This window comes from Nerophis ophidion, linkage group LG11, assembly GCF_033978795.1.
Source record: "Nerophis ophidion isolate RoL-2023_Sa linkage group LG11, RoL_Noph_v1.0, whole genome shotgun sequence".
Classification (NCBI taxonomy): domain Eukaryota; kingdom Metazoa; phylum Chordata; class Actinopteri; order Syngnathiformes; family Syngnathidae; genus Nerophis; species Nerophis ophidion.
The window spans coordinates 341,168-354,587 of NC_084621.1; the positions used below are offsets into that span (position 1 = coordinate 341,168).

The window sequence follows — 13,420 nt, forward strand, 5'->3', positions numbered from 1 at the left end:
CCGCCGGTGTTATACAGCGTCGGTGCCGCTGTAACACTGCATTCACCGCTAATACTAATACTTGCCAACCCTCCTAATTTTCCCGTAGACTCCCGAAGTTCAGTGCCCCTCCGAAAATCTCCCGGGCAACCATTCTCCCGAATTTCTACCGGTTTCCACCTGGACAACTATATTGGGGCGTGCATTTAAGGCACTGCCTTTAGCGTTCTCTACAACCTGTCGTCACGTCCGCTTTTCCTCCATACTTACAGTGTGTCACATAATATATGTGGCTTTTACACACACACACAAGTGAATGCAAGGCATACTTGGTCAACAGCCATACAGGTCACACTGAGGGTGGCCGTATAAACAACTTTAGCACTGTTACAAATATGCGCCACACTGTGAACCCACACCAAACAAGAATGACAAACACAATCCGGGTGAACATCCGCACCGTAACACAACAGAATAAATACCAGAACCCCTTGCAGCACTAACTCTTACGGGAAACTTCCAGCAAACTGACCAATAATTAACGTTTTATTCATGCATTTTCTCTTGCTACTTCAAGGCTTGAATGTTTGGTTCATTCATTATTGTTATTTTATTTTCATATTTAGCCTGTGGAAAAAAATTGATATTTACCCCAGAAGATTGCAAATAGAAAAAAAGGCATAACATTTTTATTAAAATTATTTTTTGATATGCCATTGATATTTTTTTTAATTATTATTATTATTATTTAAAACCGGATTTTGCATGTCACTAAAGTTATATAAGCCTTGCTTGTTCAATATTTAATGCAAAACTTGTTTGGGTCCCTATTAAAAGGTTAATTTGTTCAACCTTGGCCCGCGGCTTGGTTCCGTTTAAAATTTTGGCCCACTCTGTGTTTGAGTTTGACACCCCTGCTGTAGCACATTTAAACAACAATAACGTTTCCAAAGTGCTGCACAGCCATGTTAAAAACAATATTAAAAAAACAATATTATGCTCCACCAATGACTGAATAAAAACCAAAAATAAATAAATATAAAACAGATATAAAAAAAACAACAATATAAAAACACATATGATTAAAAACTATTTTAAAGGGTAAAATCAATTAAAACAGTAAAATAGAAATCAAAGTGTATAAAAAACACAGAGGACCACACAACTCACGTAGTGTTAAAAGCCAAAGAATAAAAGTGGGTCTTAAGACGAGACTTAAAAGAGTCCACTGTGGAAGCAGTTTGAACATGGAGGGGCAGAGTGTTCCAGAGAGAAGACCCTGTCTCCCCTGGTCTTAAGTCTGGTCTTGGGCACCACGAGCTGGAACTGGCTCTCGGACCTCAGAGCGCGCGCAGGAATGTAAATTTGGATGAGGTCCGAGATATATTGAGGTGCCAGTCCATGTAAAGATTTAAAAACAAACAGCAATGTTTTAAAACCAATTCTAAAATGAACAGGGAGCCAGTGCAAACTCTGAAGAATTGGGGTTATATGCTGGCGTTTCCTGGCCCCTGTTAAAAGTCCTGCTTCCGCGTTCTGGACTAACTGCAACCGGGAGAGAGCTTTTTGGCTAATGCCAGCATAAAGTGCACTGCAGTAGTCCGGGCCACTTGAAATAAAAGCATGCACGACTTGTTCAAAAAGGTTAAAAGATAAAAACAGTTTAACCTTTACTAAAAGACGAAGGTGATAAAAACACGATTTTAAAACGCCATAGACTTGTTTGTCTAGTTTAAAATGGCTGTCTATAGTGACGCCAAGGCTGGTGACTTTGGGACACACATCATGTTGCAATGGTCCCAAGTCTAAACTAAACTAAAATTTCCGTTTTTCCCTCATTCATTATTAAAAAATTCAAGGCTAAACAGAATTCCCCAACAAGTCATAACCTGGTATGTACATTATGGTTTATTGATGCATTTTTATCAATATCAAGTGTCATTTTTTAAGTACGCTTTGATTTTTACACAGATTTCACATTTGTGTTGCAGCAACAAGGGGGAGGATTGATTAAATTCAGCTTCTTCCAAAAAAACGGAAATGCTGATTATCGGTCCTGCTAGACACAGACCTCTATTTACTAATACAACTTTAACATTCGACAACCAAACAATTAAACAAGGCGACTCGGTAAAGAATCTGGGTATTATTTTTGACCCAACTCTCTCCTTTGAGTCACACATTAAAAGCGTTACTAAAACGGCCTTCTTTCATCTCCGTAATATCGCTAAAATTCGCTCCATTTTGTCCACTAAAGACGCCGAGATCATTATCCATGCGTTTGTTACGTCTCGCCTCGACTACTGTAACGTATTATTTTTGGGTCTCCCCATGTCTAGCATTAAACGATTACAGTTGGTACAAAATGCGGCTGTTAGACTTTTGACAAGAACAAGAAAGTTTGATCACATTACGCCTGTACTGTATATACCTTTATATACATATATACATACATATATACCTATACTGTATATACCTTTATATACATATATACATACATATATACCTATACTGTATATACATATATACATACATATATACCTATACTGGCTCACCTGCACTGGCTTCCTGTGCACTTAAGATGTGACTTTAAGGTTTTACTACTTATGTATAAAATACTACACGGTCTAACTCCATCCTATCTTGCCGATTGTATTGTACCATATGTCCCGGCAAGAAATCTGCCTTCAAAAGACTCCGGCTTATTAGTGATTCCCAGAGCCCCAAAAAAAGTCTGCGGGCTATAGAGCATTTTCCGTTTGGGCTCCAGTACTCTGGAATGCCCTCCCGGTAACAGTTCGAGATGCCACCTCAGTAGAAGCATTTGAGTCTCATCTTAAAAGTCATTTGTATACTCTAGCCTTTAAATAGACTCCCTTTTTAGACCAGTTGATCTGCCGTTTCTTTTATTTTTCTCCTATGTCCCACTGTGGAGGGCCATGTGGCCATGGATGAAGTACTGGCTATCCAGAGTCGGGACCCAGGATGGACCGCTCGCCTGTGTATCGAATGAGGACATCTATGCGCTGCCGATCCGCCTCCGCTTGGGATGGTTTCCTGTTGGCTCCACTATGGACGGGACTATCGCTACTGGGTTGGATCCACTTTGGACTGGACTCTCTTGGTTGTGTTGGATCCACTTTGGATTGAACTTTCACAATATCATGTTTGACCCACTCGACATCCATTGCTTTCGGTTCGCTAGGGAGGGGGGGTTGCCCACATATGCGGTCCTCTCCAAGGTTTCTCATAGTCACTGTCACCAACGTCCCACTGGGTGTGAGTTTTTCCTTGCCCTTATGTGGGCTCTACCGAGGATGTTGTTGTGGTTTGTGCAGCCCTCCGAGACGCTAGTGATTTAGGGCTATATAAATAAACATTGATTGATTGATACTCCTTTCGGACATGTTAACTAACTGGTGCAAGTGTAAACAAGTGATGGACTTCAGTGTCATTTTTGTCAAAGTGGCTGTTTGCAAAGTTGAGCTTCTCATGTTAGCAATCATTGAACGTAAAGCAACCTCTTGGCACATAATACCGTCTTTTGCACGTGTATACAAAAAGTCCTGTGTGACAGGAACATGGTTTGTAGTCAAATTTGTGTATTTTTAAAATTAAAAGAGACAGTCAAAATGTATGCGTGAAGAACAAACTCAAACATCAAGACTCAGTGGTTGTTTTTGAGTTTAGTGTTATAGTTCGTTATCTATACAGTGGGGCAAAAAAGTATTTAGTCAGCCAGCGATTGTGCAAGTTCTCCCACTTAAAATGATGACAGAGGTCTGTCATTTTCATCATAGGTACACTTCAACTGGGAGAGACAGAATGTGAAAAAAAATCACATTCTAGGAAATTTTAAAAATGTATTTCAAAATTATGGTGGAAAATAAGTATTTGGTCAACCATTCAAAGCCCTCACTGATGGAAGGAGGTTTTGGCACAAAATCTTACTATACATGGCCCCATTCATTCTTTCCTTAACACGGATCAATCGTCCTGTCCCCTTAGCAGAAAAACAGCCCCAAAGCATGATGTTTCCACCCCCATGCTTCACAGTAGGTATGGTGTTCTTGGGATACAACTCTGTATTCTTCTTCCTCCAAACACGACCAGTTGAGTTTATACCAAAATGGATACATGGATGATACAGCAGAGGATTGGGAGAATGTCATGTGGTCGGATGAAACCAAAATAGAACTATTTGGTATAAATTCAACTCGTCGTTGTTGTACGGAATATGTACTGAACTGCGCAATCTACTAAAAAAAGTTTCAATCAATCAAAAAAAACAACTGCGCACACAACAGCTGTAAATATACTCCTCCCCTCTTAACTAGGCCCCCAAACAGGCCCCCCGCCCCACCTCCCGAAATCGGAGGTCTCAAGGTTGGCAAGTAAAAGTTGGCATAACTCTTATCTAAACTTGGAAATCTTAGTTAAGTCAACAACAGTAGTCAAAGTTCAACAAGAATATATGAGCTTGTTGAAGGTAAAAATACATAAAATTGAAGCATGAAATTTATTGTTGGTCCCACAAAAATATAATAATTTGGTGAACAAGAAGATTCGAGTTGACATAACTCTTATCTCAACTTGTAAATCTTTGTTAAGTCAACAATAGTAGTCAAAAGTTGAGAGAACGCAAAAATCTTGTTGCATCATGTTGCCTTGAAAATTAGCGTTTCTCAACTTTTTTTTTTTTTTACAGTGTAGAGGGCCGCTTATATCAACAAATGATATATGAATCTGCCTTTGCATTTGATTATTATATATAAAAAATTTTATGCACACAATAAAAAAATCTGTATTTTTTACAGTAAAAACTAGCAACTCAATCACCAGAATTGCACTATAAAATGCACAGTGTTTTTTTCAACATATTACGGTAAAAGGAAAAACTTCACCATCGTTTTATTTTATTCTGGCGACTAAACTGCTAATTTTTCTACAGTTAAAAAAACTGTGATTCTGTTTTACCGTCCATCCATTTTCTACCGCTTATTCCCTTTTGGGGTCGCGGGGGGCGCTGGCGCCTATCTCAACTACAATCTGTTTTACCATGAACAGTAAAAATAGCAACCATAGATCTTACAGTAATAACACTGGCAGCTGAGTCGATCGAATTTCCCGTTAAAAAAAAGGGGTAGGGTTTTTTCAATTTACAGTAAAGTGTTGTAAAAAAAAAACATCAGAAATTTTACAGTAAAATGTATTGTCATCTTTACAGTGTACAATTGGATTGATCCCCTGCTCTAAAACCATGAGTCAAGCAGAAATGTAAGTATTTTAACTAAATAAAATGTTTGGAAAATATAATATTTTTTTTTTTGCAATATTGGATATTTAAGTTGAAAAGGTATGCAATGTCATGCAGTACCTGCATTTTTTTCTGTTAAAATTGAAATAACAAATACATTTAGTAAGAAAAGATAAAGTACTTAATTGACACATATTATTTCCTGGCCTTTGTGGACCACATAAAATGATGTGGCGGGCCAGATCTGGCTCCCCGGCCTAGAGTTTCACATACCTGAAGTCTTACAATATTATTTAGCATTTGTGCACAAATATTGGGGTCTTTATTTAGCAAATGTTAATTATGCAAGCAAGTCATCACTTGCGATTAATCACGATTAATACAAATTCCAAAATATGATCAATCTGATTTTTTTGACAGCCCTACTTCAATACTTCTGATCATTAATCCAACGCTGATAACAAGAGGTTTGCTCCAAAATTAGTTGCAGCTTGCACAGGCAGAAGAATACAGTGCATATAGTACAATAACAAAGTACCTGAAGGACCATTTTCATTTGAAACACAATTTTATACAAGATATTTACATCGGGGCAGAGTCGTGTGTAAAGGAAGTATGACCAACTAAAAAACAGGCGCCATGACTTCTACCAAGGACGTGTGCGGCTGTGCCCAGATGCATGCAACTGCTGTCGTTTTTCTTGCAAAATAAACCAAAAGAATACGTCTATATATAGTTCGAAACATACTCTAGCTCAGTGGTTCTCAAATAGGGGTACGCGTACCCCTGGGGGTACTTGATGTTTTTTTTAAATAGCAACAATTCAAAAATCCCTTATAAATAAGTTTATTGAATAATACTTCAACAAAGTATGAATGTAAGTTCATAAACTGTGAAAAGAAATGCAACAATGCAATATTCAGTGTTGACAGCTAGATTGTTTTGTGGACATGTTCCATAAATATTGATGTTAAAGATTTATTTTTTTGTGAAGAAATGTTTAGAAGTAAGTTGATGAATCCAGATGGATCTCTATTACAATCCCCAAAGAGGGCACTTTAAGTTGATGATTACTTTCTGGGTAGAAATCTTTATTTATAACTGAATCATTTGTTTATTTTTCAACAAGTTTTTAGTTATTTTTATACATTTTTTTCCAAATAGTTCAAGAAAGACCACTACAAATGAGCAATATTTTGCACCTTTATACAATTTAATAAATCAGAAACTGATGACATAGTGCTGTATTTTACTTCTTTATCTCTTTTTCCCACCAAAAATGCTTTGCTCTGATTAGGGGGTACTTGAATTAAACAAAATGTTCACAGGGGGTACATCACTGAAAAAAGGTTGAGAAGCACTGCACTAGTGTGTGTGAAAAGCCGTAGATATTAAGTGATTGGGCCTTTAAGGCATGCCCCCAATATTGTTGTCTGGGTGGAAATTGGGAGAAATTCCGGAGAATGGTTGCCCCGGGAGATTTTCGAGAGGGGAACTGAAATTCGGGAGTCTCCCTGGAAAATCGGGAGGGTTGGCAAGTATGACTGGGAGACGCAACTGCTATGTACTTCTCCCTACGTCCGTGTACCACTCTGTACTGCGGCGTTTTAAAAAGTCATACATTTTACTTTGTGAAACAGATACAGATAATTTCCGATATTACATTTTAAAGCACTTATCAGCCGATAATATCAGCTGTCCGATATTATCGGACATCTCTACTTTCGGCCAATCATTGATGAGATCGCCTGAAACCGAGTTGGCCAAACTCTTTTTATACACCACTCTGTGTAAGGGTGCTCGTTCCATCTTTACTTCAGTTTAGGAGTCATTGGCCTGGAAAATGTTGAAGAACCCTGCACTAATGGCAACATAAGCTAGCCCAGTGGTTCTCAAATGGGGGTACGCGTACCCCTGGGGGTACTTGAAGGTATGCCAAGGGGTACGTGAGATTTTATTTTTAAATATTCTAAAAATAGCAACAATTCAAAAGACCTTCATAAATATATTTATTGAATAATACTTCAGCAAAATATGAATGTAAGTTCATAAACTGTGAAAAGAAATGCAACAATGCAATATTCAGTGTTGACAGCTAGATTTTTTTTTGTGGACATGTTCCATAAATATTGATGTTAAAGATTTCTTTTTTTGTGAAGAAAAGTTCAGAATTAAATTCATGAATCCAGATGGATCTCTATTACAATCCCCAAAGAGGGCACTTTAAGTTGATGATTACTTCTATGTGTAGAAATCTTTATTTAGAATTGAATCACTTGTTTATTTTTCAACAAGTTTTTAGTTATTTTTATATCTTTTTTTCCAAATAGTTCAAGAAAGACTACTACAAATGAGCAATATTTTGCACTGTTATACAATTTAATAAATCAGAAACTGATGACATAGTGCTGTATTTTACTTCTTTATCTCTTTTTTCAACCAAAAATGCTTTGGTCTGATTAGGGGGTACTTGAATTAAAAAAATGTCCAAAGGGGGTACATGACTGAAAAAAGGTTGAGAACCACTGAGCTAGCAGATGGTGTTGTCTTTTTTTTTTTTTTTATTCACTTTAAACAAGTTGCAAACAGCTCCTTGAAGAATGTTCAAAATAAACTAAACCATTGATAGAAACACAACTTAATTGACACAACAAAATAATTCATTGACTTATTTAAACGCAAATAATAGTGCAAAAAAACACAACGACCAAAGTCTGAGTTGAATTAAAGTAAATAGTAATGAAGTCACAGAGTGACCTGTGATCTACCTATTTGAGGAGCTGGTAGAAGAAGAGCACAGTGACAAACAGGAAGCACAGCACCCACCAGTAGTCAGCTGTAGAATGACAAGAGAGTACGGCTATTAAACAACATTTAGTGATATTTCTAATGTCAATTGATGTGGACATTCAAACAAGAAATAGGTCAGAAGTACCTGGTTCTTGGTGTTCTACCAGTAGACTAACAACGAGAGGAGCATCCAGAGCTTGGTGTGACACCTTGCAGATGATTTCCGTTCCGTTGGCGACGCTGGCGGGCACGCTGAGGCGGGACGAGAGGGTGTAGGTGCCGTTGCCGTGCTTCCGGTGGCTGGACAGCGAGCCCTGGTCGGGGAAGAGGGTGGGCTCCTTGTCTGTCGGCGAGCGTGACAACCACTCCACCTGCGAGGTAAATACCACCACGTGAAGTGCTGCATGTCGGCCAGGTGCGGGCTTTTTAAAGTGTGCTGACGGACCTGAGCATCCAGAGGGAAGTAGTTACTGCAATGGCACCTTATAGTCTGGGCGACGCCCCCCTTTAAAACCAGCTTCGTCTCTGAGAGTGAAACGATGGGGGGTTCTAGAAAGAAGGGCGAGATAGAGAAATATACATATATATATATATACATATATATATATATATATATATGATTTGCAAATCCTTTTCAACCCATTTTCAGTTGAATATGCTAAAAAGACAACATATTTGATGTTCAAACTGATAAACTTTTTTTTTTTTCCAAATAATCATTAACTGTAAAAAAAAAAGTGCGGGTACTTTCCTGGCCCGCCTGCAGTCCAGACCTGTCTGCCATCGAAAATGTGTGGCGCAATATGAAGCGTAAAATACGTCAGCGGAGACCCTGGACTGTTGAACTACTGAAACTCTACATAAAACAAGAATGGGAAAGAATTCCATTTTGTAAGCTTCAACAATTAGTTTCCTCAGTTCCCAAACGTTTTTTGAGTGTTGTTAAAAGAAAAGGCGATGTAACACAGTGGTGAACATGCCCTTTCCCAACTACTTTGGCACGTGTTGCAGCCATGAAATTTTAAGTTAATTATTATTTGCAAAAAAAAAAAATGTATGAGTTTGAACATCAAAAATCTTGTCTTTGTAGTGCATTCAAATGAATATGGGTTGAAAAGGATTTGCAAATCATTTTATTCCGTTTATGTTTGTACATATAACACAATTTCCCAACTCATATGGAAACGGGATTTGTACATATAGTATATACACATATATATGTATACATATATATATATATATATATATATATTGTATATATATATATATATATATTTATATATACATACATACATATATATAAACACACACATATATATATATATATATATATATATATATATATATATATATATATATATATAAACACACACACATATATATATATACATACATATATATACTGTATATACATATACATATACATATATATATATACATATACATATATATATCCATCCATCCATCCATCATCTTCCGCTTATCCGAGGTCGGGTCGCGGGGGCAGCAGCCTAAGCAGGGAAGCCCAGACTTCCCTCTTTCCAGCCACTTCGTCTAGCTCTTCCCGGGGGATCCCGAGGCGTTCCCAGGCCAGCCGGGAGACATAGTCTTCCCAACGTGTCCTGGGTCTTCCCCGTGGCCTCCTACCAGCTGGACGTGCCCTAAACACCTCCCTAGCCGCTGCTCCTCCACATCGAGAGGAGCCAGATGAGGTGGTTCGGGCATCTGGTCAGGATGCCACCCGAACGCCACATATATATATGTATATATATATATATATACATATATATATATATATATACTTTATATATATATATATATATATATATTTATATATATTTTAATTTTTTAATAATTTTTTTTTTTTTACTTGGGACTTCCCATGGACCCCCTGGTATAAAACCTACTGTATCTGTCCATTCACATACAGGCAACTACAACACCAGTTTGTCTATCCACACATTCAAATACTTACCACCTATGTTCATTCACATACACACAATCTATAAACATCTGTCCGTCCATTCACACGATGTAAACATTTGCCTGCCTCGTCACGTACACAAATACTGTAACCATATGTTTGTCCATTCACACACACGCACAATATAGGGTAACAAGGTCCAATGCATGTGAAACTTACCAAATATCTGGAGATTGACCACTTGCTGGGCGTGGAAGTGACCTAAAAACACAGAGCAGATGAAGGCGCCCACATCCGACACCTTTAAATTCTTCAAGGTCAAAGACGTGTCTCCTTGACCAACAACCCGGGCAGCATCCATGCTCGATTCCCCTCTGTCATTATGCACTGAGAACAGAAACACAGCACAATCCTCAGCATGGTGCCTACGTTCTGAGACAAATGCTGACCTTAACGCCACGCGCACTTACCCTCTGTGCTCCCTTCTGAATCGTTGAGCTTTGTTTTCATCGTGTAGATTTTCTGGCCTGTTCCCCGATACTGCTGTCGCCATTCAATGCGCACTTCCTCGTCAGGCGATGCCTCTAAATACTTGAAACCACAGCTGAGGAGGCAATCGGCTTTCAGAGGGCCAGATGGAGCCTTGGCAGTGGAAAACACCAGAAAGGACACTGAGGAGGTAGAGGGACAAAGAGGTCTTAGAGCAGCTTTAACACTAAACCGTTGTGTTTGGGTAATAACTGTGCCTCACACTCAGTTAGCAGCGTTCCAGCATGGCTCATAGGTAGGCCCAGTGCGGTTTGCATCACGGTCATCTGGTCCGCTACCACAGGCAAGGTGTGGAGGATCAACATAGCGCTGAAGTCCACACCTTTCACATCGATGGACACCATGAAATAGCTGGTTCCTGACTCTGTCTTTAAACCGCGGGGGTTATAAGCGGTTATTTCGCACATCACCTCCTGCTCGTTGCAGTCAGCGTGGAGCAACAACTCCGCGTTGGGGATTTCCCAGGCTGGCGCTGCCACGGACAGAGGGGGAAACGTCAGAAGAGGAGACATTTTTTTTCTGGTGGGGAAGAGGGAAATAACCTTTGGACTCGAACAGAAGGTCGGATGGATCCGGCTGGAAGGGTGGAACAAATGGTGTGAGCGCTGCCAGCGATTCATCATTGGACGCAATGGAGACGTCTCGCAAGATGAGGGTAGCCGGCGATCTGGTGAAGCCAGAATCCCCTTGCCCTCTGACTGAGTCCCCAATGAACTCGCAGGACAGGACCACGTCAGCAACCCCGGACGCTGCGCATCACAGTTCGAATAGAAAATCCAAGAAAAGAAGCAAGGTTATTATTCTAGGGACAGGGATTTGTTTTACAGACTAAAAACTACAATCACAACACAGTCCTCGGGATACTAGCTGTCTCCTGGCTTTTTGTTATTCTGTAGGTCAGTGGTTCTCAAATGGGGGTACGCGTACCCCTGGAGGTACTTGAAAATATACCAAGGGGTACGTGAGATTTAAAAAAATATATTCTAAAAATAGCAACAATTCAAATATCCTTTATAAATATACAGTGGGGCAAAGAAGTATTTAGTCAGCCAGCGATTGTGCAAGTTCTCCCACTTCAAATGATGACAGAGGTCTGTCATTTTCATCATAGGTACACTTCAACTGTGAGAGACAGAATGTGGAAAAAAAATCCAGGAATTCACATTGTAGGAATTTTTAAGAATTTATTTGTAAATGATGGTGGAAAATAAGTATTTGGTCAAGCATTCAAAGCTCTCACTGATGGAAGGAGGTTTTGGCTCAAAATCTCACGATACATGGCCCCATTCATTCTTTCCTTGACACGCATCATTCGTCCTGTCCCCTTAGCAGAAAAACAGCCCCAAAGCATGATGTTTCCACCCCCATGCTTCACAGTAGGTGTGGTGTTCTTGGGATGCAACTCTGTATTCTTCTTCCTCCAAACACGACGGCTAATTGTAAACCCCAGTGGTTTATCCTTATATATCAAATATAGGAGACTCTGCTTCCTGGCTTTGGAGCACTTACAAAAGTATTCTTCTTCCTCCAAACACGACGAGTTGAGTTTATACCAAAAAGTTCTATTTTGGTTTCATCTGACCACATGACATTCTCCCAATCCTTTGCTGTATCATCCTTGTATCCATTTTTGGTACAAACTCAACTTAAAGAGTCGAAATTGAAGATAAACTCAACAATACAATATAAAAATGTAAATGTATATATTGTATTGGTTTTGAAAATGGCCCCCACATGCTTTGTTTTTCAGTAAGTGGCCCTCAGTGTAAATAGATTAGGCCCCCCTGGTTTAGCTGTTTCTGCATGTTTCAATAAGAGGGTGTTGTTGTGGTTTTAATAATTGATGGATTGATTGGTTGATTGAAACTTGTATTAGTAGATTGCACAGTACAGTACATATTCCGTACAATTGACCACTAAATGGTAACACCCGAATACGTTTTTCAACTTGTTTAGGTCGGGGTCCACGTTAATTATTAATTTGCTCATGTATACATAAAATCCAAAACATGTGTTTGAATACATTTAAGTTTTAATCAAATAGTATTAATTATTAAATATCATTGTTTCGCACAAACAAAAAAAGCGAAAAAAAGAAAATGACATGCATTTAATTATTTCAAGTACGCTCCTTCAAGCCACGCCCCCTAATCCCAAACCCCGCCTCGGAAATCCAAATTACGTCCATGCACGGAACAAAATAACTCGCACGCCGAGGTACAACTCTAATAAGTTTATTACATATACATTTTTTTAATTAAACACAAGTGCTTACCACACACGCAGGTCGTGAAGAGTCCGAACAAAATGACTCCTGTCACCATCCCGGAAGTCTCTTCTTGGACAAATGAAACAGATCACGTTCAAATCTACTTTCATTTTTGACTTGAACAAAAAACTACATCAAGTTAAGACAGAAATACACTCAAACTATTCCACACACTCAAAAGATCACAATAGTACAGTTCGTTAGTAATTACTAACCTTCTTGTGACAAGAAGAGACACTTTAAAAACGTTGCCTCTTCTGTGCAGCTCGACGGGTGACGCATGCGCAAAGCAAGCAGTGTTTGGAGTGAAAACGAAAGTGAAGCCTGCTGCCTCAGAGGTTGTTTTGGAGACGAGTACAAGGCACTTTTAGGTTAGAGCTTCGGAGTGGAGGATTTTTAAGAAAAGTGAGTACAGTATGTGTTCTATTCATTAAATTATAATTTTTTTATTTACTTTTATTTGACTTTTGTCAAAATATAAATTTTTGTGTTTTGGTAATGAGAAAATATTTATACGTTGAATATTATTTTTCTCATGTTATTTTAATATTGTATTTGAAAAATGTATACATTCTCATTTGCTATGTATTTTGACTTTGAAGAGTTGTATTTTGTTAAGATTTCATAAAATTTTGATACACAGATGGTACAC

General features: G+C 38.6%; 1 protein-coding gene across 3 annotated transcripts; it reads right to left on the reverse strand.

The window, feature by feature from the left end:
- Positions 1–5,785: 5,785 nt before the first annotated feature.
- Positions 5,786–13,124, reverse strand: LOC133561490 (tapasin-related protein-like). Of its 3 annotated transcripts, none has more exons than XM_061914780.1 (9): positions 12,984–13,124; positions 12,775–12,837; positions 11,042–11,248; positions 10,702–10,971; positions 10,421–10,621; positions 10,170–10,337; positions 8,472–8,575; positions 8,172–8,397; positions 5,786–8,096 (listed from the first exon to the last, which is right to left on the reverse strand). In XM_061914780.1, exons 1-9 carry the CDS (start codon positions 13,048–13,050, stop codon positions 8,005–8,007), a joined length of 1,398 nt encoding a protein of 465 aa, XP_061770764.1. In that variant the 5' UTR covers positions 13,051–13,124; the 3' UTR covers positions 5,786–8,004. The 3 variants fall into 3 exon arrangements, with proteins under 3 accessions (XP_061770764.1, XP_061770766.1, XP_061770765.1); XM_061914782.1 differs by having other exon boundaries at positions 5,786–8,072; positions 12,984–13,121; XM_061914781.1 differs by having other exon boundaries at positions 12,775–12,834; positions 12,984–13,102.
- Between the last annotated feature and the right edge of the window lie 296 nt (positions 13,125–13,420).

Bases quoted from the DNA above. Each gene is read 5' to 3' on its own strand.
- LOC133561490 (XM_061914780.1), bottom strand. From the start codon at position 13,050: ATGCGTCACCCGTCGAGCTGCACAGAAGAGGCAACGTTTTTAAAGTGT. The intron at 10,338-10,420 runs GTAAGTGCGCGT...TTCTGTTCTCAG, and splicing joins TTCAGAAGGGAGCACAGAGG to TGCATAATGACAGAGGGGAA. The intron at 8,398-8,471 runs GTCCGTCAGCAC...TTTACCTCGCAG, and splicing joins ACTTCCCTCTGGATGCTCAG to GTGGAGTGGTTGTCACGCTC.